The sequence below is a fragment of the Pinus tabuliformis genome, chromosome 7, assembly GCF_031772625.1.
Source record: "Pinus tabuliformis cultivar Carrire ecotype Pingquan chromosome 7, CPIR1, whole genome shotgun sequence".
In the NCBI taxonomy this organism is placed as follows: Eukaryota; Viridiplantae; Streptophyta; class Pinopsida; order Pinales; family Pinaceae; genus Pinus; species Pinus tabuliformis.
This window is the reverse complement of record NC_142293.1, coordinates 563,203,141-563,227,511: the sequence shown is the minus strand read 5'-3', so window position 1 is coordinate 563,227,511 and position 24,371 is coordinate 563,203,141. Positions and strand designations below refer to the sequence as shown.

The 24,371-nt window shown below is 34.6% G+C and overlaps 1 protein-coding gene across 2 annotated transcripts in view; it reads right to left on the bottom strand.

The window, feature by feature from the left end:
* The window catches only part of LOC149248635 (E3 ubiquitin-protein ligase RGLG3-like), an 84,825-nt gene extending 64,088 nt beyond the window's left edge, over positions 1-20,737 (bottom strand). Inside the window, exons 1-2 of one of the 2 annotated variants that reach the window (XM_089458483.1) lie at positions 20,524-20,737; positions 5,879-6,100 (exon numbers count right to left, since the gene is read on the bottom strand). In XM_089458483.1, coding sequence (XP_089314609.1) covers positions 5,879-6,100; positions 20,524-20,541 — 240 coding nt within the window. In that variant the 5' untranslated portion in view covers positions 20,542-20,737. The remainder of the gene's footprint in view (positions 1-5,878; positions 6,101-20,523) is intronic. The other variant, XM_089458482.1, reaches the window with a different exon arrangement.
* Between the last annotated feature and the right edge of the window lie 3,634 nt (positions 20,738-24,371).

Genomic DNA, 24,371 nt, shown 5'->3' with positions numbered 1-24,371 from the left:
GACGTGGCATGTGGGAGCTCTCTGTTGGTACAGCCTCTCTAATGAAATCCTTTGTAAATAATGATTGAGTCTATTGTATAAATATTAAAGAAAAAAGGGCCTCTCTGATATTTTTTTAATATGCAACATTTCTTTGTAATTCGAACTCTCTTCTGAATTTACGTGTCCTGTGAGTATTGGAACACTCGAATAGATAAAGGAAGCCATGGACCGGGAAGCCGAAGAATCAAGCAAGTGTAGATGGACGAGCGAGCGCAGAGGAAGCTAAAGCGACTGGAGGAGTGAAGCCAAAAGGTTGAGCAAGCATTGAGGAAGCCGAAGGTCGAGCGAGCATTGAGGAAGCCGAAGGTCAAGCGAGCGTTGAGGAAGCCGAAGCTCAAGCGAGCAAGGAGGAAGCCAAAGGTCAGCATATCAGGCTTATATAACAGAGAAAAAAAAGTGGTTAAAGTTGGCAAACTAGAAGAAAGGAAGAAGCGGTAGGTCTAGCAGGACAGGAGGAAGTCGAAGGTCCAATAGGACAGGAGGAAGCCGAAGGTCCAACAAGACAGGAGGAAGCCGAAGGACGAGCAACTCTGTTGATTGGATTCACCTTTGAAAAGCTCAGACCAGTGCTGGGTTAATTAGGTACATAACGCAACCTGAAGAACAATTCTGTGAAGGGATAAATAAAGTTTCATCTAACATAGCTTGAAGGGAACAGTAACCAGCACCAGCATTGAAGCGTATGTGAATTTGTTTTCTAGGAAGTAAGAGATAGCTAGAACAATGAGAAGCAGTCACGCTTGAAGCATTTACAGTGACAGTAAGAACAGAGGCCTGAAATTGAGAGTTGATTCTTGTGCAGAGCTTAGTGCAGTTAATTGTAGACACACTGAAGTTGTGTGGAGACATTATTGGAGATCATGATGGCTATTTGATATCATCATGAGATAACTTTTTGCAGACTCTATGTGGACAGTATGAAGAGTTGTAAAGACTCCTTCATATGAAGACTGGTTGTCATTGATGTTGTAGCATGGAGACTACAGTGAAGCTGTAAACTGGCAGAGGGTTGGAGCCCTTGGGGTTGGTGCCTCAGAAGTTGGAAGGATTGGTGTCCTTGGAGTTGGTGCTCCTATATCCAAGGTTGGTGCCTTGACAACAGAGGGTTGGAGCCCTTGAGGTTGGTGCCTCAAAACTAGAAGGATTGGTGTCCTGGGAGTTGGTGCTCCTAAGTCCAAGGTTGGTGCCTTGACAAAACAAAGTTGGTGCTCTGGAGGTTGGAGCCTCACAAAAGTCCAAGTTGGTGCTTGGCAACAGATTGGAACCATATATATATTGTATCTATTTTATTGCAAAGATTATATTAATAAAAGCATTTATTCTTGTTGTTCATCTTGTGTTCTGAATATAAATGTTTTAACTGGTAAAATAACAGTTGAAAAGAAATACTGATTCACACCCCCGCCTCCCCTCTTAGTATTTCCAACACAAGGGATTTGGCTCCTTGGCCAATCTTGAGAGCTTGTGTTTCCAAAACCCTTTATAAATAATGGTTGTGAATTGATGGTTTAACACTTGCATAATAGTTAAAGTGAAAGTATGGGTAACGTAGTGGGTGTTAGTCACACTAGTCATACTGTGTTAACCTTATACAAGCTTTAGTCTCAACACAATGCTTTGGGTGAGTGCTTCTCCTTCATGGGGAGTGAAAATGCTAGTGTCTAGAATACAATAGACTCATTTTGTTCGAGACCAATGTGGACCATAGTAAATTGAGCCAACAAGAAGCTTTTACTACATTTACTAGGACTCGAGAGGCTACCTCTCTACTTTTTTTTAGTTATAGTGATGCCAAGATCTATTCTTGAAGCCTTTCCTCAAACTTACATTGCAATACTTCTAAGAACTCCTCTAGACAAAGCCTCCCAAATAGATCACCTCTTTCTTCCCTATTATCCAGACACTGTTAACTTTTGGGGTTACTCCAAAAGCGTTTTTACCTTGCTAGGGGAGCACTAGGTCTCCTAGCTCCTTAGTGATGCTTCATGGACATATGGATGGCTTAGTTTGGTTGGATGCTTGACCTTGGTTAGATTGCTAGCATACTGCGCTTACTTAGGATGTTGTTACCTAATTGACATCATGACTAACCCATTGTGCACAAAATGGAGGAATTAGGTTGCCTAATTAAGGGAGGTAACTACCTAGGAGAAGCATTAGGTACTTGGACAAGAGCATTTAACCTTGCAAGCTTGGGACCATGTAACATACATCTCAAAGGATGAGAAATTGACTTGAGTGTGCTTGGATTCAGGAGCATAGTTCATGAAGGTTAGTTGTGGACCTAAATGCATGTTGAGGAGTATTGGAGCTTAGTGACTACCTTGGCACACATGAGAGAAGCTTTGGGCAAATGAGGACTTATGGCACATAGTTAGAAGATAAACACCTTGCATGAGGACACTTGGATTCTAACATAAAAGATGAACATTCGACTAACATCTTATTGGAGAGTGCACCATCTTGGAGGAGGCGTGTTGAGTCTTAAGAGAATTATGCTTGCCAGGAATTTCATCTTGGGGGTTGGATAAACCTTAGTACGATACTTGTACATTGTTGTATTGTAGAACACTACGTGTGGGGTTTCTTAGTTGGTTACATGAATAGATGTAAGTCTTTGTTTTATGTGAACCTTCGGGAAGAAGAAGAGAGGTGTCTTGGTTGTTCTTAGAGAGAGTAATCTTGTGTGATATTAGGGTTTACTCCTGTGAGACACTAGGGTTTGTGCCATGTACTTGTTGAGAGGTGTCTTGGTTGTTGTTAGAGAGAGTAATCTTCTGTGATATTAGGGTTTACTCTTGTGAGACACTAGGGTTTGTGCCATGTACTTGTTGAGATGTCTTGGTTGTTCTTAGAGAGTATCTGGTGTGATATTAGGGATTGTGCCATGTACTTGTGTGAGATGTCTTGATTGTTCTTAGAGAGAGTATTTTGTGTGATATTAGGGTTTGTGCAATGTACTTGTGTGAGATGTCTTGGTTGTTCTTAGAGAGAGTAATCTACTGTGATATTAGGGTTTGATCATGTGAGACACTAGGGTTTGTGCCATGTACTTGTGTGATGCAACATGGCTAGTTTTCTAGATGTTAATTTGAGCAACATGGATAGTTTTATAGATGTTAATTTGAGCATGAGGTCTTGGTGTACACTTGTGTGATGCAACATGGCTAGTTTTCTAGATGTTGATTTGTGCAACATGGCAGGTCTTCTAGATGTTAATTTGAGCATGAGGTCTTGGTGTTTGTGTTGTGTTGATGAATGAGTTGAAGACTTAACGTTCTAGGACTCAAACCCAAAGATGGACATGTAAACCAACAAATATGAGCATCTTGAGGATCTTTGGTGGGGAGAACAATCAAAATTGGCAAACTCAACCCCTCTCATGAGTTTTAAACCTAAAACCTAATGAATACTAAATCATACAGAAACTAATTGCCCATAAGGTTAACCCATTTGGTTTTATTCTTCTTCATAATTTATATTCCCCTCACAAATTCTATCATTCACACTTAAGCATGTTAGGAGAAAACGAACAACCCTAACCTATTTCTTGGAGAAATGACCCAAAAAGAGAACCAAAATGAAAATCATAGTTTAATGTTGGGCCATCCAATTTTGATAGGCCCAAAACATGTTTACTATTTCAAGGTCATCAATGCTGGTTTCTTGAGGAGGCTTGGTAGAGATGGAGCAATGGTATTCTTGAATTTATTTTTTAAATAGTGAGAAATCTTATTATAATTTAGTTGTCAAAACATGGTGATGAAGAGTCATTATTGGCTACTATTTGTGAACACCTTTGAATCATCACTGTTATTCAAGGAAAATCACGCCACTTGAAATTATTTATTTGCTAGTGGTCCATAAGGGGCAGGCTTTAGCTTGCGAGATGCCTCTAAATCTTGGGCCATTAACCTCTTTCCTTACCAGAAACAAAAACAGTTTCCAGTTCATTGTGCCCTTGAATTGCAAAGATGGGAAAACAAATAGCGAAGTCGTAGAAATTTGGAGAGTGAAATTACAATTACATTATATGCATTTAAACTTTTTTTTCCAGTACCAAGAAAACAAGATTGTATTATAACCATTGAGTCTCTATACAAACGGAAAGATAGAAAGCTAATACATTTAAACTCATACAAACAGAAAGATAGAGAACTAATACATTTAAACTTATGGAATCATGGGACAATGATTTAATACATTTAAACTTATACAAACAGAAAGATAGAGAGCTAATACATTTAAACTTATGGAATCATGGGACAATGATTTAATAGATGCTCAGTGGTAATAATTGAAAAATCTATTATTGGTTTAGAGATGTCGGATATACAACTGCATCGAAGGAAATCGCAATATATGCTCAGTGGTAATAATTGAAAATTCAATTATTGGTTTAGAAATGTCCGATATACAACTGCATCGAAGGAAATTTTGCGAAGAGTGGATACAACTGAAGCCACAGCAGACAGACATGGTGCGTCCAAGGTGCCTAAAGGTCACAAAACGAGAGATCCATCAGATTCTACAGCGAACCAAGCCCGCGTGACCTGTCGCGTAGCACAGTTAAGGTTCTACCCTAGCCGCCACCGCGCTTCTGATAGTCACCGCTTGCTTTAATGAACACAACGGAAGCTAATGGGCCTCACTATGGAGAACCGCCAGGAGTGTCAAATGGTCACGGGGCAAAAGATCGAACAATAACTAAGCATGCTGCTTCCGAAGTGCCTAGGGTTTACGAAACGATGAAGCAAACCCATGCAACCCCTTCTGCAACGAAATTTGTGAATTAGAAAGACTCCAATCTGGTATAGAAGTTATGTTGGAGAGGCCCTTCTTTGGATCTTCTCTGGTTAGAAAATGTGAAAGTAGATGTAGTTATTGTAGAGGCGTTTCTTTGGAATTCGTTTTTGGTATAAAAGTTATGTTGGAGAGGCGCTTCTTTTGATCTTCTCTGGTTAGAAAATGTGAAAGTAGATGTAGTTAATGATGTTTACTCCGTTGTCCATAGATGAGGATTTATGTCATATGGGAAAGAAATAGGTATGTAAAAAGAGAAAATATTAAAATAAAGTAGAAGTTGATCCAAAATTATCAGAAAATATATTTTTTAATAATTATTAGAGTGAAGTTTTATTTTATTTTTTTAAGAGGTTTTAAATTTAAATTAAGTAAAGTTTTTTTTGGTAGGAATCACATAAGAGAAATTTTGGCTTTTGGCTTTCCGTAGAAATCACATTTGAGAAATATTGAGGATTGACTTTTCGTAGAAATTTGACTTTCGTTCATGAGAAATATACTTTTCATGTCATATCTTAGTGTGAATAAGTCATTCTTTCGGCCATAGTATCTACAAGTATTTCGTCCATTCATAATAATATAATATTAGTTACAGAACTTTCATTTAGAACATTTTGTGATAGCATCCCATTGTGATAAATAGTGCTTTCATCCCTAACATCTCATATCATTCATTCCATATCATTGTGGATAAATTGTTATTTCATCCAACCAGCCAAGTTACAACGAAAAAACTAAAAAACAATACTAATTTCTGTATTTCATGTTTTGTGCTAAAAGCATAAAAAACACTATAAAGCTAGCCAAAGGGAACGATGACAGAGTACAACTATGTTTCTGGTTTAAAAATGAAAAGCTTGGCGTTCGGTGAGATATGAATAGAATTTACTTTTGGTACAGAAAAAACATTATTTTGTATGCAGTAAACCTAAAATAATGCTAAGAAGCCATGAGCCATGTTAGCCAATTCCACAGTTAAATAACAATGTTCTGTTGTGGCCCATAAGTAAGGTTGCTAAGAGTGAAGGAGGACCTGATCAATGGTTTCAAACTGGTCTGGAATGTACGCATATTTCTCTCTGAGTGACCTTTGAGGAACCGGCTGCGTGTGTGTCGATTGTTGTTGAGGCTGAGGCTGGGATGGCGGCGTGTGTGTCGATTGTTGTTGAGCCGGGCGTCTGCTTCTGGTTGTCCACCGCGAGTATGTTCGCTGTGGCTGAGTTTGTTGTCTCCTTGACAGCACCATCCCCATCCCCTGCAAATAAATATGCTGAGGTCTAAACGATAAAAAAATTCACACTGCCAAGATAAAATGCACAATGCGAACAATGCGTAGCTAATTAAACTGTTTTGTAAATAGTAACATATTCCAAAATCTAATAAGCTAATTAAGTGTTTGGAAATATTAATCTATTTTTAAAAAGCTGAAAAATATATATTAGTGTAAATTTATTTAAATTTTAAATAAGATAATTTTTTTCCCAATGTAGTGTAGTTTTTTTGTTTATAATTTTTTTAATTTGAAGTTAAAATAGATAAACACTAATAAAATTTTAAAAGTAACTTATTCTAAAATCTGACGAGTTAATAAAGGTTAATTTATTTTATTGGTAAAATATAAAAAATAATATATTAATGTAAATTTATTTTAATTTTAAATAAGATTAATTTTATAAAAATATATTGTTTTTTTAATATAATCAATTTAAAGTTAAAATAGATATATATTGATTCTAGTTTTATATATAATGATGATAATGATTAATATTTAAGAAAATTGATACATACACTGTATGTTCAATATGAAGGGAATGATATATCTCTTTTATATTTATAAATTGATGTCGTGTAAACATTTTAATGTGAGAATTTTTTTACTTACAATTACTTTATGATATATAAAATCGATATTGAAATTTTTTACTTAAATATATAGTGAACTATTATTTTTGTTATTAATTAATTATTTAAAAATGTTATAGCAAGTGATCTTTGCCAACGTTGAAGGTCAAAATAGGGTTTTTGAGAATGGTCTTTATTTCTACAACTTGGTAAGGTCGTTTCCAAGATTTTGGATAAAAAGATTTAGCCTAGAAAAGGAAGGGTTAAAATAGCTTTAGTGTGGGTCAATTTTTTTCTCTTTGTTTAGAGAATTCTAGGAAGAAGAAACCATGGAAGGAATAGGTAACACACTGGGTCAATTTGTCAAAGTTTCCTAAGCCATGAAGAGGGGTTGATACACGTCCTATGCCATGATCTGTGTCGAACATAACTTAGCCTCTTTAGACATCCATTGACATTTACTACCAAGATTTGATCTAGAAATATATCATTGATTAGAAACGCGTTCCTTTCAAGTGAAGATGATGTTGTGAGTATGACCATCTTTTTCACAACTATCCACTCATCCCCAGGGATCTCTAACAACTTTAGGACCAACAAAAGGATCAAGATGGATTCATGAAGTTTGGTCCATGGAGGAGAAACTCTCAAGCACAAAATAATGTGGTACCCAATCCCAAACCCAATATTCACAACAATTTTGAATCCCTCTTTGAGTAGGAAGAGGCCATTCTTGAGAAGACATCTCAAGAGAAATCAAGAATGGATAAGAAGAAGGAAGGTAAGAATTCTCATCCCAACAGGGAGGACCCTAAGAAAGACAAGGTAAAAGGAGAATCAATTAAGGAGATTATGAAAGAAGACATAGATGTGGTGGCACAAGAGTCTCGAGAATAAATGGACTTGGATGATCCACATTTGGTTAAGATATTAGAAACTGGGAACATGAAAGATTCACTCTCAATCCTAAAGTTGTAGGTCCAACTTATTCGCAATGCCCTTCTCAAGGAAAATCATCATTTATATCAGGTTCCTTTAGGTTCTAATGCTTCAAAACCCCATTTGGGAATTCATACCCACACAATTAAATATCATCCAAAAATTCCCAAACTGAAGAAATAAAAAAGGAGGCGAAAAGATCAACAAAGAATGGTTTCAGGAATTAGGAGAAACTTTAATCAACTCAAGGAGAATCACAGTAATCATAGAGATGTTCCCCTCCAACCAAACCAAGTTGTTATGAAGATCATATGCTGGAATATCATGGACATCAATTGCAGAGGAAGGCTTCTGAAGGAGAATTAGAAAGGAACAACCAATGATAGTTATGGTGCAGGAAACTAAATGCTCCAACAAGGAAATTGTTGAAATCACTCCTAGATGTTGGAAAGGAAGTCAATCCATAGCGTTGGATGCAATGGGACATGCTGGTGGGCTGGCTCTCTTATGGAATCCAAAAGAAATCTTCATTTTAGACATTTTTGTAGCCGCCAACATACTAATAACAAAGTTTTCGTTGATTGGTTCAATAGAGGAGTGCTTTATTTCCAATGTTTATGGCTCGCATTTGATGGTTGGGGGGGGGGGGGGAATTAGGTTTTTTTGCAAACTCTCTACAAGTTACAACTCCTTCTAGAGGGTGCAATGTGGGTAATAGGGAGAGATTTCAATCTCATTAAATCCTTAGAGGAGCAAAAAAGTGGCATAAGAAGGTTGAAGGTTAAAGAAAATCATTTTAGGGACACCATAAGAAGCTTACATATGATTGATGCAAAAATAATAAATGGGGTCTTTACCTAGAATAATGAAAGAGGAAGGAGACATCACATCCTTGAGATTGGATAATTTTCAAGTCTCAAAGACATTATTGAGTCGATAGGCTCATTCTACCGCCCAGTATGAGGGGGATGTGTAAGTTTCTTCCTCTGTTAGATTGACATGTGCCCATTTAAAATGCTCTAAACAGAAAAATAATGTCGGCTATAAAAAAAAAATGAATATGTTGTAAAGTAATTAGAAGTAAAAATAAAATGTGAGTAAGATGTTTAAATCGTATACCTTTCAAATAATATTTCAACGTGAGATTTAAATAATCTATGTCAAATAATTTATGTCGATATCAACTTCTTACACATCTATATATAGAAAAAAATTGTTAAAATAAAATGTTTTGATACGAATTAATTGACATATACTTAAAAATAATGTCAATTATGTATATATCACATATCATTTAATTTTTTTTATGTATATATCATGAAAAAAATAAGTTTTATGGTTAAAATGTTTATTTGGTCCTATATATACTTTATAATATAGTATTCAAAAGTACAATTTAAATAATGAAAAATTACATATTGTATTTTGCACTCTAAAGAAGTTTGCATGTGAAGAAATTTGATCCCTCTCGACTCATGTTAGATCCGTACTTAAATGGATCTATGCTGGTACATAAAGGACATCTCTATTGAAGCTTCCATCTTGCCAAGCGAGGGTTTGTGCCACTAGTCGATATGCTTGGATCTTAGCATTAGCACATGCTCCAAAATTAAGCCAGTCAGATTCGAAAGATTTTGGCTTACTAGCCTTTCCTTCCTGGACAAAGCTAAGGAGTGATGGACTAAAACATAATTTATAGAGGGTACAACGATGTTTCCTTTCCAAGAAAAATTGAGATTCATTAAGGAAGAAAATTAAGAAGTGGAACAAGGAGGAGTTTGGTAACATTGTCTAGGCAAAACGGGACTTGTAAGCCAAAATGAAACAACTTTAGTAACACATCATACTTGAAGACAGATCAAAGATGTAACATTGGAAGACATTGAGCTTTTAACTCATCTTGAGGAGCACCACAAACAAGAGTAAACGTTATGGAAGCAAACATCTTAAATTAAATGACTTAGAGAGGGGGATAGGAATGTCAAGTTCTTCCATAATTCTACGATCCAACATAGGCACAGGAATGTCAAGTTCTTCCATAATTCTACTATCCAACATAGGCACAGGAATCAGATCACTTCCTTGAAGAATGAGGCTAGGGTTAAGTTAGTAGATCATCATGATATCGAGTCTGAGCTAGTCAGATTCTATGCTATGCTTCTCAAGGACCTCCAACCACACAAACTGGAAGATATTAGGAAAATCACCCAATATATCCCCTCTCTAGTTAGTTGGGAGTAGAATGAAGCCCTCATGAGAGAAATCTCCATGGAAGAAATAGAGGAAGCAACCAATAACATGCCTAAAAACAAGGCTTCAGTTATGGATGAATTTACAATAGAATTCTTTCAAGCTTGTTGGCTTTTTCTAGGTGAGGAGATCCTAGCATTGGTGGAAGAATCAAGGCACTTAGCCTCTGTTTTACCTACTCTCAATGCCACTTTCTTAATACTTGCTCCGAAATTGGACAAATCTAACAAACTAGGAAGTTTTCATCCCAAAGCTCTATCGAATGTCATTTACGAGATCATTTCCAAAGTCATTGCAAATAGGCTTAAGTGCATTCTTCCTTCACTCATTTCAACAGAGAAAAAAATAGGATATGTGGAGGGGTGCTTAATTTTGGATGAAATATTAATGGAACGTAAGGTTATCCACTTTCTCCAACACTCCATAAAATTGGGTTTGTTGATAAGTTGGATATTTCTGAGGACTTTAATGAATTAAGTTGGGATTACATTCATCAATCTCTTTTAGCTTTTGTTTTTTCTAAGTCCTGGTCCAATTGGATTGGCTCCTTGATATCATTTGCCTTTTTCTCTATCCTAATCAGTGGATTGCCTTCATCCACTTTTAATCCTTCAAGAGGTATTCACCAGGGTGACCCGCCCTCCCCCTTTCTGTTCATTTTGGCAACAGAGGAACTTAGTAGAGCTCTTAAATCTGTTATTGTTGATGGAAGAATTAAGGTTTTGGTTATGATCCTCACACCTAAAAAATGATAAGAAACCAATAATTACAGTCCTCTTCGAGGGGGAAACCTCCTTTTACAATGAATGCAATGTACAAGACAATATTTGATGATTCTAAGACTAGGCCTCCTTAGTGTGTATATATGTGTGTGTGTGATAAGGGATACGATTATAATAAAATAGGATCATGAGGGGTTCTAGCCTACATAGCAATGCAACAATAGAAATGTAATCACAAAATATCTAGGGCTTAATAAAGGGTTTTAGGGTTAACATGGGGCTTATATAGGGATTAACATGCCCCCCCCACTTCAAACAAGTGTTGTCCTCGACACTTGATTAACTGTTAGTGATTCCACAAAAATGAGTCATCTTCCCATGTCATCTCTTCCACTGGTAGGTTTTTTTGTTTGATGATGTACTCCATAATTGTTGGGTTACTGGGCTACTTAATCCTTGTTTCAAGGATTGTTTCTACTTCTAGTATGATTTTCCCTTCTTCATTTATCTCTAGTACACTTTCCGGATGCAAATGAATAACGTGGTCATGATCTCGATAAGGTAGAAGACCTTTAGGCATTAATCCAAATATTTTGGGATGATTGCTAACAAATATATGGAGATACTCTGACATAGATGATATTGATGTTTGAACATTTAGTGAACATAATTGTGCCATTACACCCCGGTGCCCCTTTTTGAGTACTTTTGTCATTCCATTAGAGTTTATCACTTTAGAGGGCTTCCTTTGGATACCTTTGAGCTCAATTTACTTCCCTTTTGAGGTAAATCTTATGAAGAGATCTTGAAAGTTAAAGGTCAATGTTCCCAATGATTGTAACCATTGGAAATCGTACAACATCAACACCACACATTTGTATTGCAATCATGGGATTGTCCAATAAATACTCCCCTGTGTTGAAAAAAAAAATGACACTTCCCTTAAAAATTTATGGTGCCACCATCTGCAATCATTACTTGAAACTTTGGTGCTAGATATATGAAACAATTGAGAAATTTTTCTAATTTGCAATTGATGAAGTTATGGGTATTGCTCAAATCAATTAGCATTGTTACCTTTTTCTTTTTGATATATCCTTCTACCTCAAGGGTTTGTGGAATATTCATGCTAGCTAATACATGACAAGATATTGTTGGACTAGTCTCTTCTAGCTCTAGATCTAGTGATTGTTCCAATTCTTGATCTTCTTCCTGTTCAGGGTCTATGCGTAATAATTTCTTTTCATTACATTTATGCCCCTTATTGTATTTACTGTCACAATTGAAACATAGTTTCCTTGCGCTTCTTTCATCCATTGGTCGAGGAGTCAACCTTGTCAATTTAGGAGCTGGAGCATGATCTTCACTAGAGTTATTAGTGACCGATTTTCTAGTGGTCATAGTTTACTTTCAACTTTTCTTGCTAGACTAAAAGCATACTGTAGAGATTTAGGTTCAACGAAATGCACCTCATTTTGGATGTTTTCCTTTAAAGTTTCGATGAATACATCTAACAAATTATCCCATGAAATATTTTTTACTTTGAGACTCAACTTTTGGAATTGTTGAATGTGCTTTGTATCCGGACCTTTTTGTTGAAGATTTACTAATTGAATAAATAATGTATTCTATTAGAGGAAATTTCAGCGTAAAAGTGACCATGAATTTTTCATGTCATAATATGTAAACTAATCAAAATCGTTTAAATTTAAAATGTGGTACATGTAAATATTTTGGAGGGAAAAGAAGAAAAACTACCTTTTTAAGTTTTATTTTTGGCTTATCTGCTAAAACAAATGTGTTTAACACGTTTTTTTAATGTATTTTTAATTTTTATCAATGTGGGTCTTCTCAAAAGTATGCATAATGGGTACTCGTTGGATGTGGAATTTAATTCCACATCCAACGAATGTCTACAATTTGAGTAAACATGTAAGGAAATATGCCAAAAATATAACTAAAAAAAGTAGATTTCTTCTTTTCCCTCCAAAACTCATAACTCTTATTTTATTATTTTAACTATTATTTTATTGTTTTTCTTAGGAGGCCACTTTTAGTTTGAAATTTCCTAAAATTAATCTTAATTTCCCTATAATGTGCTATCAATTCCTCTGTAAAAATGGACAAAGATATAACGTAATCCTTTTGTCTTTCACAAAGCCATTGATACCATACACGATCTTGTTCTCAAAACATTGATGCAATATTTACCTCTGGTAAGGTTGCCACTTGGTGTAGATCAAAGTATTGCTCCATCTAAAACATCCATGTTACAAGATCAGTACCATCAAATTTGTTCATATCAGTGTTTGCAATGTAAGAGTTCCTTGGTTCTGACTTGAAGCCTTTATGATGTGGATCTTGGATTGAAAATTCATGATTATGATTCTATGATTCAATATTTCTGCTATCCAATTGTGATAACATACTCCCCATACAAGATTGATTTTTAACACCATGCTCTCCTTATGTTCTTGATTTTCTTAGATCTCCACATCCCTTTTAGGGAGATCTTTTAATAGAATGTTTTGTAATTCTTTTAATTATTTCTTGGTGGATTTTTGTATATCTTGCTTGACATCTTGAATTTCTTCCTTATTTTCATCCATCTTCTTTTTTATTTCTCTTTTAAGATTTTCTTGATAACTTGATAAACCTACATTTTTCAACATACTACCATCTATTTTATTAACTTTATTCTCTAATTGAGATAACCTAAATTCTAAGTCTTCACTTTCTTCATGAGTCAAGGATGAACCTTTAATAGTTTTAATTGGTGTAATAGATTTCTTTGGAGGCATGTTAGAAAATAATAATAGCACTCATCTTTATCAAAAATTCCAATGACCAACAAACAATGATCTTCTAATCAATAGTTAGATAACTAGTAAGTTACATATCTTAATTTGGAGAATATCATAATGGATGAAATTTTATTTGATATATCTATGATATTTGAGTCCTTTTGGATCTAAAAAATTGTTCTACAATTCCTTGATATGTATTTTTTGCAATTCCACAGGTGTGAACTGAATTTGATGTGTCAAGTGAAAGTTATGGTAGCTTTCACAAAACTTGTTGATTTTGGCCTCTTCCCACAAGCAAATTTGTATAGTGTGCCACATGTTCAATTCTTCCAATACAATTATGAAATTTGTAGCTAAGGTACTTTTGTATGTCTCATGGAGTCCATGAAGATTTCATAGTCTAAAGAATCTGAAACAAGGAGATATAGCAAAAATACCAAGCTGACATGTTTAAAATTTATTTTAGGGTTGTTCACAAACCCTAACTTCCACAAGGTATCACTCTGAGAGTATAGTGAACCAAATTTTGAAAATTGAACCAAATGTTTACCAAGATTTATCCTTAATATGCTCTAAGTTTCATTATCTAGAACCTCACCAAAAATAAATTATTGCCAAACTGACTTGTTTGAAATTGATTTCAGGAGCATTTACTAACGTGGAATTACTTAGAGCATATATCCAAAATTATAGTGAATCAAGATCTAAAATTTGAACCATATTTTCACCAAGATTTCACCTCATCATGGTCCAAGTTTCACGATATTAAGCTTCACAGAAGAAAGGTTATAGCGAAAATATTGAACTAACCTATTTTAAGACTGATTTCAGGAGCCTTTGGATCCCCTAATTTTCTCGGAGCATATTTTTGAAAATATAGTGAACCAAGATCTGAAATTATGAACTAGATATTGCTCGAGATGGTTGCTCAATATTCTCCAAGTTTCATCATTCAGATCCTCAAAAAAAAATAGCGAAAATGTCACTATGACATGTTTGAAGCAACAACCTTAGGATTATGAGCTATGATACCATATATTATGACCCTTGTGCTTATAAAATGATAAGAAACCAATAATTGCAGTTCTCTTTGAAGGGGAAACCTCCTTTTACAATGAATACAATGTACATGACAATATTTGATGATTCTAAGACTAGGTCTCCTTAGTATATATATAGGAGACAAGGGGTACAATTATAATAAAATGGGACCATGAGGGGTTCTAGCCTACATAACAATACAATAATAAAAATGTAATCACTCAATATCTAAGGCTTAATAACGAGTTTAGGGTTAACGTGGGGCTTATATAGGGCTTAAGAAGTCTTCACATTTTTGGAAGAGATCTTTTGATTTTCCATCAACAATTTGTCAATGACATTATGTTAATGGGTGTTCTTTCTAAAATAGAATCCTTGCCATTTCTTGGGTATTGGATGATTTCATGGAAGCCTTCGACATCTCCATTAATCATTCTAAATCCCAAATCTTCTTTTTGAATACCCCTCCCTCCATTTAGGGGCACATAGCTCGCCTTCTTGGCTTCCAACTTTGCTCCCTTCCCTCTAAATATTTTGGCACTCCCTTAATTGATAACTCCCTTAAGCCAAAACATTGGTCTCCTTTGTTGCAAAAAATGTCTAGTAAGCTCAACAACTGGGCATTAAGTTCTCTTAACATCACAAGACAATTGGTGCTCCTTAAATCTATTTTTCAAGCTCTCCCTGTCTACCTCTTCTCGACATTGGTTGCTCCTAAATCTATCCTCAATTTCATCAGTTGCCTTCAACGCACCTTCCTCTATTGGGGGGAGGGAGCCTACAAGGAAAGAAAATGGTCCCCAGTTGCCTGGGACAAACTTTGTCTCCCAAAGCTCAAGGTTGGCCTGTGTATCAAAGATCTAGAAATATTAAGCACAGTGACAAGAGCCAAATTGTGGTGGATTTTGTTGCAACAACGCAATGAATTGTGGTGACATATTTGGAATAAAAAATATGGGAAAAACTCCTCTCCCACTCAGAAAGATTTGGAATAAAAAATATGGGCAAAACTCCTCTCTCACTCAGAAATCAAGGTCACAGTATGCAATCTAGGGCTCCTCCATATGGAATTTGACTAGCAATAGTAAGTATTTGATCCAACAACATAGTTTTGAAGAAGTCCAGAATGGACAAAGTGCCCTCTTTTGTGATGATTCCTACAACCAGCGATCAAAAATCAGTTCCTCAGCCCTACTAATTAATCTCATCACCTCAATAATCTCCAAAGCTAAGCACATTGTAGCAAACCACTAGAAAGCACCAGATAAACAACTTTTAAAAGCATGAATGGCTCTTTCCATAAGCATGGCTTCCTCTTCCAAACACGATGGGTTGAAAATCCTTCTGGTCATCCCTTCAACAAAGACATTGCCATCTCAAATGTTCTGGATAAAATTAGATGGGGCTACAATCTCGTGTTTCTTTCTCATTCAAAAATATTTAACACTCTAGCAATTGAGCACAACTTATCTCTGTAGCAAGATACATGGAAAACAAATTGTAGGCAGAAGTTGTGGCTGAAGGTTGCTCACTTCCTATAGCTTTTAGTGCATTCAAAGACCCTTATGTGAATAGAATAACCAAAATAGCTTTTGAGGTCCCAGACCTGTTTATTCTCAAGCACATTGTGGTCCTAGATCATCTCTTTTTAGGCAATCAGAACCAGAATAGTATCTAGAACAAGATTGACAAATTGTGAGAATCATATTTTCAAAATCCAGCCTTAAACAATGACTAGTGTCTTTTGCAAGAATTCCTTCAATGTCAAGTTTGGAAAGAGGGCACAAAATAATTTTCCACAACAAGAGCTCAACCCTTGATATGATTTGGGACAAGATTAAGCAATGCATCAGAGAAACAGTCACAATCCAACCATGGACTAGTGAAGACTACAAAGCCGCTTCACGAGAATCGATCATGCGACTCATTCAACTCACTTTTGTCCTGCTAGCTCAACTACACACCTCATCCCCTACTTTAGTCCCTCTCCAGACTTTTGGTCTCCATCACCCCTTAGGTTTATTAAGCTTAATTTTGACAGGGCCTCAAAAGGGAACCCGAGGATAGTAGGATTTGGAGTATTTAGAGATGATCAAGGCGACATCATTTTCTTGTATAATGGATCCTTGGGGGTCAATACCAATAATGCCACATAATTTCAGGCGTTGGAAGGCAGTGTTTTGCATGCCGAGAACAAGAATTTCACCAAGCTCTTTATTGAAGGAAACTGTCAACTGGTGATCTCTCCTATCAAAAAAAAAATCGTGTTTCAGACCTGTGCAAGATCTCATGTAGTTGGAGACTAGAAAACGTTCTTCTTAGAATAGCTAATATAATACCCTCTTCCTAGTAGTCCCCCCCTCTCATGTCTATCAAAAGGAAAACAAATTAGTAAATTGATTAGTGAACATAGGATGCTCAAAACTACGGCTTTAACCCACTCTTGGGTGGATCTGCCTTCCTCCACACTATGAAAAGAATGTCAAGCTATAGAAACAAAAGATCTAGCCTCCCCATATGGGGTGGGAAGGGACACGTCTTATCCTACATATGGCCAGGATACTATGGCCTCATTACCTCCAATCAGTGTCATCATGTGGAGATGTGGAGTGCATACCATTGACAAGTTAATGCAACCTAGGTGGTGGTTATGGTTCACGATGGGCCATATTCTGGCTCTAATCCTCGCATGCTACTTCAAGTGGGTGGTTATGGGTTGGGTCCTAATCTCATTATTCTTCAGGCAGGTCTGTTCGATGGCATTCACTTCACTCATCCTCACCCTCCTCAATTAATTTTGTATCAGGTCTAAGGCGAGCCCTCTAGTGTTCTTTCCTTCTTTGTGTTTGTGACATCTTAGGCTTTGCTCTGCTTTCTGTGGTCACTACTAGTGGCCACAAGTTATTTGCATACACATCTTGGTTCAAATTTCAGGCATGTGTATGATGCTTCTTTTGCCAAAGCATGTTCATATAAGCTTCCCCTTGTATGCCAAGATGGTTTGACAGAGAGTGTGTTGCCGGAGAGGATGAGGGGGTTGTGGCTTGCTAAGAGGCTCTTGTGTCTGTATGAGGGCGAAGACCTCTATAAGGTTATAGAGGGAGCAACTACTGCCATAGGTTGAGGAGTTACGAGAATTAGAAAATGACATAGTTGCACAACACTAATGCTTTTCAGATTTAGAAGTGATTGTGAATGTGAAGGAAAGGGAGTTGGACATGGGCCACACCCATCACCACGATAACCAATATCCACTTACCATTGACTTGTATTGTAGGATGAAATTGTTGTTGGGTCAAGTTCTTCTGGATTGAAATGATGTTAAAAATAGAAGTATCATGGTCTTGGATGTAATTGTGCTATAGTAGAAGGACATCACTGAGCACATCAAGAGGATTGAGGCCAACGCTACCCTAGGTGCTAGTCCGAGCTACTGCAACTAGGGGACCTCAACCCAATTGAGGTGGATGCCTCCACCTCATTTTAGTCTCTATCATGATGTTTGGCTTTCAATCTATCTCGTTTTTTGGTTTTACTAGCCTTTTTAACGCTGGTATGCATTATCCATTTTATGTCTATTCAGAGGTAGATCATAGTGAACTATTTATATATAATTCTAATTATATGGATGTAAAGTTTTTTGAGGTCACTCTTATGAAATCTATCTTTTTATGGAATGATGCTCTACTATTTTGTTATTGGTCTGGTTTGTTGGTTTCCCATATGGTAAGCCAATGACAGGTACAGTCCTTAGACCCTATAATCTCTTACACAATCAAAATTTAGCTTTAAGAAAAATATGAGAGATAAACTAAGTTTCAAATCTTTTTAGTATAATAGCCTCGATGGGGGGTGTTGGAAATAGAGCTAGCAAAGGAGGTGGGGAGGGGGAGGCGAAGGGGAAGAAGGGCCGCCACCTCACCGACTCTTAAGACATTGAAAAGGGGATGGCATGGCCAACTCCCCATGCAGTCTCACATGCTATGAGTCATGACAACACATCGAATTAATATGGTAACCCCCTTGACCTCTAGGTCTTATTACCTTGCTCAAGCATGCTTTGTCAGTTTTTGCGACTTTTGCATTTTTGCCACGCTGCAAGTGGATTTCCCCCTTAGTGTCTGGCTCCTCAGTGCTTCAGTGAAGGAAGCCCTAGGTCCTCCTAGCCTAGACCTCCATTGTTCTCATTCCATTGTTGCTTGGACAAGTCATTGCTCGTTCACAGCCTTTGGGATGCAGGAGAGGAGACTTAGCGAATTCCAGTGGGGTGTCGACACTAGGAACCAACAAACTGCGACTGAGTAAGCACTGAGTTCATGAGTTAGTGAAAAATCTTATTGTCTTCACCTCTAGCTAGTATTGTTTGTTTGATGTTGTGTTTATGATTCTCGAGCTTGGGATTTTGAGTTGGACCGTTGAGGTTAAGTTTTCTTTGGTTTTTACTAATGCTTCTGTCCCTCTAGTTCTCTCCTTTACCCAATGCTCTTTCCTTTTGCCTCCATTTATCAAGTGGCTTCTATTCCCGCCCCTCTAGTTAGTTTGGTCTCAGTCCTGTCCCTTCTAGCCTGCTCCAATCCGACCTCCACAAAGTTTATTTATTGTCCTGTACCCTTCTCTGGAAGTACCCAGTGCAAGGTTCTAGTACTTTCTAGGGTGAAATGCCAAGGCAAAGAATGCATCCAAGGCACGGTTTTGGGGTTGTGGTTCTTCAAGTAGACCCAAAGTCCACTCCCATGTTGAATCAACCATTGAATTTACCTTTCTGTCATCCCTCCTGAAATTCAAGAAGAAATCCAACATCTTGAAGCCTTGACTACAACAGATTGATAGCCCATTCGAACTTTGAAATTCAAGTTGAGGTCTTTGGCTGAGGTCTCTGGCTGGGTCCCAGGCCTTGGCCATACTATCACCCTTCATTGAAAAATGAAAACTCTATTGAGCCGTGTCTTCAAAGAGAAACATGAGCACCACAATGAAATTTTAGCCTGGATACAAAGGCACTAGCATTGTTGCTTGGTCAGTGTAGATGCCCGATCGACCTACATCAAGAGGCATCTTCAATGTGGGCGACACTCTTCCATTGGATACAAAGGCACTAGCGTTGTTGCTTGGTCAATGTAGATGCCCGACCGACCCACATCAAGAGGCATCTTCAATGCGGGTCACTCTTCAACAGCCCAAGCGTGCAGTATTTGACCTCAACAATGTCCTCTGATGAATGATGCATGCGTAATTTTCTGTTTTAGTTTATTATCAATGAACTTTATTTTATTTTCTTATACAGTTTACAGCTATGGTATGTCAGTGTTACTCAAGACACTATTTGTAATGATTTAAGCAATGGTGGCAGAGATCTATCTTGGCATAGGATGCTCAGCTTTAAGCAATGGTGGCAGAGATCTATCTTGGCATAGGATGCTCAGCTAGTAGAATTATTTTTGCTCATTATGATCGACAGAAAGACTCATACATCACTTGCACTGCCATCAGTCTGGTTTCCCTTGTGACAGACCACCCTGGTGTTTGACATGATATATTTGCCTAATTTATAATTTAATGGAAGTTTTTTTTGAATGTGAAGTAGAGGAAGTTTTTTTTGAATATGAACTAGAGGAATCGACAACTAGGACAACTAGGCTAGGCTAGTGACATGGGCTAATGACATGGTCTTGATTCCAACCACTACCGCTATAAACTCAAGGCGCATATATATATCCGCGCACATGTACCCACGCATACATATAATTGAACTATCCCCGAGACTAATGGAAGAAACTTAAAATAACTGAAATGGAAAAAAAAAAAAAAACTTTATAGTAGCTCTGATTGCTCTGATTGCTCTCCTATTGCTACTGATTACTCCCAGGAAAAAACAGAAATATCATGACAGAGAATTTAAAGCCTAAAATGAGAGATGGCTGAATGTCTAAAGGGACATTCAGTGGTTAAACACATTGAATTTTAGAAATCCTAAAAACAAAGTACCAAAATTGCAAACGATGAAACCTACAGAGCCAGTTTTATGATGAAGAGATGGGCCAGCGTGACTAAAAATACATAGGAGAACGCTTCCTTACCTTCAGAAAATTTGGCATTCCAGGACTCTGGACGTTGCAGATAAGAGTTGATGCTGCTTCCAGGAAGAGTTGTTGCTGCCGTCAAATTTGTCAGAGTTAGTCGTATTGAACAGAAGCCAGCGATTGTCTGCCTGAAATAGGAGTTTTTAAATATTGCATTCCATTATAATATAGAACAATGTAGAAGATGAATACGCTGGAAACGAATCCTCTTTATTCGTCTATTTTTCCTTTGCCTATACAAGATTGCCGTCCTACAGAAGATATTCCTTAAATTCTATAAATTGTATAAAGGAGTTTTTTCTTGGTGTAGATTGTATAAAGAGTTTATTCTTGAGTGCAGCTTCGTTGATATTTCTTATGAGTTATGCTTTTGATTTTTTGTACTTATTAGTTTTTAAGAAATCATATATAAACATAGATTTTTATTTAAATTATTATATTAAAAGGTCTTTTTTTTTAACCGAAAGTTAAAAAGTATATCCATGAGTGCAGATTGTATAAAAGAGTTTATTCTTGAGTGCAGCTTCGTTGATATTTCCTATGCTTTTGTTTTTTAATTATTTTTTTTGAGATATTATATATAAAAATAGTTTTTAAATTAAAATATATACATGTTTTTAAAATCTAAAAGAGTATATTCTATAATTTTGTATTTAGTTTGCAACAAACATATTAAACATTAGGGAGCTAATTTATTAAAATTTTCCAATTGTTTTTTTCCTATAAGAATATATGATTTTTCTGAGAAGAATATATTTAAGCAATAAAAAAGAGGTTTTGTAAGTGAATAGATTACAAAAAACCCCAACAAAACACAAAATTCATAATACATAATTTTATTAGGGAATTATTTTAATAGGCTTCATCTCCATTAGGGAATTATAAAAGGTCTAATTGGGCTATTAATCTTTAATTCAGGATTTTCATTTTACACCCCTCATTAGTATATTTGTCTATTTCTTTGTTGACGTCTTTTAGGACATGGAAATATGTTATGGATGAGATATCCATTAGGAATTATAAAAGGTCTAATTGGGCCATTAATCTTTAATTCAGGGATTTTCATTTTCATTTTACACCCCTCGTTAGTATATTTGTTTCTTTGTCGAAATCTCTTTAACATAGAATTCACATATTTTCAATTTACACCCTCATTAATATACTTGTTTGTTTCTATGTTGAATTCTCTTAGGACATGGAAATATGCTTTGGATGGAATATATTTCTTTTCATGATGTTTTCCATAGATTTCTTCTTTGGGAGGGAGCCTTTGACCATGATGTAGGATTAGGTAAGAATTGCCCATGACCATAAGTGTGTCCACTTAATGGTTTTTGGCTAACAAAAACCCCTAGTAGAGACCATATATATTTGCTTGATTATTTAAGTAAGAATTTCCCATGACTATAAGTGTGTCCACCTAATGTTTTTTGACTAACAAAAATCCCTAGTAGAGACAACATATATTTGTTTGATTATTTGTCATATGACCAAGACCCCATGAGTACTTAACACTTTATCCTCCTTAGAACCATAGAGTACCCCTCCCCCTCTTAACAAAATATTAATGTTAATTTTTGAGATTAAATTTTAAAAGATGATAAATTTTATTTTATTTTTAATAAATAAAAACTAATTATATCTCAAAGCATTTTTATATTTTATTCTTTATTCAATAAAATAAAAGTTGCATTTTAAAATATTAATAATAAAAATATTTTAATGTATATTATATAATATATATATATAACATTTCAATAGAGATGTCTAAATCCTTTAATGCTTAATCTGGAATTAGTGGAGTTAATTAATAACATTTTAAAAATATTAATAATAAAAATATTTTAATGTGCATCATAAATAATGTTGCAATATCCATCTCAAATAAATATTTTTATATCAACTATACATATCTATATTTCTTACTCCATCAATATGTGCCCTTTTATTTCGAAATTGGCTTTTTATGTGTATTTTAAAAAATATTAATAATAAAAATATTTTAATGTGCATCATAAATAATGTTGCAATATCCATCTCAATAAATATTTTTATATCAACTATATGTATCTATATTTCTTATTCCATCAATATGTGCCTTTTTTTTTTTGAAATTGGCTTTTTATGTGTAATTTCTTCAATATTCAATATAAAGTCAATATATAACATTATAAAAATTATTAATAATCATAAAAATTTCAAAATTAAAAATTAAACTAATCATCTTTATGGATAGATATTCTCTATTTTTTAGGAAGAAGGAAATGTATAATTCCTCTAGACACATCACATTAAAAAATATTTTAAAGTGAGATAAAAATAAGATATTTTGTTATTCACTTCAAATAAAATATTTATATTCACCTTAATTAAAATATCTTATTATCCACTCTTTTCTCTCTATTTAATTTTATTAATAAATTTTTTATTATTTCTTCATAAAACATTTTATTCACCACTTATTTTCTTTATATATAATTATATTAATAAATGCTTGTTTATTTTTTAATAGATGTTATAGACATCTTAATACAAGGGATATGTATATTTATTATCTTTCTTTATCCACTTTAAATAAAATATCTTATTATCTTCTGCCTCTCCTATAATATATATAATTTAAGTGATAAATACTTTCTTATTTTATGAATAAATGTTTTAGGAATCTTAGTATAAGGGAGATGTATACTTCTTTTGACTATATATGATGTATCTCTCTTTCTATGAATAAATGCTCTAGAGTATATTTCTTTTGTGCACTTATATATATATATATATATATATATATATATATATATATATATATATATATATATTATAAATGTTTTTTACTTTCTGAACAAATGTATGCATTTTTTTTTAGCTCAGAATATCACTTGTAGGAATTGAACTTGGATGGTGAGGACCGGATTCTCCAATTTTCCTCCCTACCACGAATAAATCCAATTGATTAGTTTACTATAAGTTCATTTTATGTTTAAATAAAAACAAAAAATTTAAAAGTGTAATCTAAAAAACATATTATGTAAATTGTTATAAATAGGCCAATCCTTTGTCCCACAAACAAGGAAGTCTCTCAAAATGGGTTCTTAATAATATTATTTACATTTATATAATGCATATATATTTGAGAGACTCTCTTTTGGGACATGTTTTATAATTTTTTTATGTGATAAGCATATAATTGATGATATAGATAGATAGATAGATAGATAACTTATTCCATATATTGAATTTTTATATATTTATTAATTAAATTTAAATACGAAAATTATGAAATATAATATTTATATAAATGAATCATATATATATATATTTACTAAATTTAAAATTAAATTTAAATAATAATAATTAAAATATACATACCACATTAAATTAAGTTTAACTTAAATTTAAGTAATAATGATTCAAGTTTATAACATTTCAAAATATATAAATGATAAACATATAAAAACTTATATATTTCAAAACATATAGTTAATATACATATAAAAACCTATTATGTTTATTAGTTATATAAGTTTTTATATGTCTTGAAATATTAAGGTTATGAACATGAATTATTATTACTTAAATGTAATTTAATGTGATGCATATTATAACTATTATTATTTAAATTTAATTTAATGTGTATGTATATTATGATTATTTTTAGAAAAATTGTATGAAATTTTATTAGTAAAAACAAATTACATTAGTTTATTACTTTGTAAATTGAGTGGACATTATGTTTTATTATCATTAGTGTTTTTAGCGAATACATTCGCTCCCATATTGATTGATATTTAAATGTTTACATTCATTTACAACACTACAACATATCTCTCATATTGAGTCACATTTAA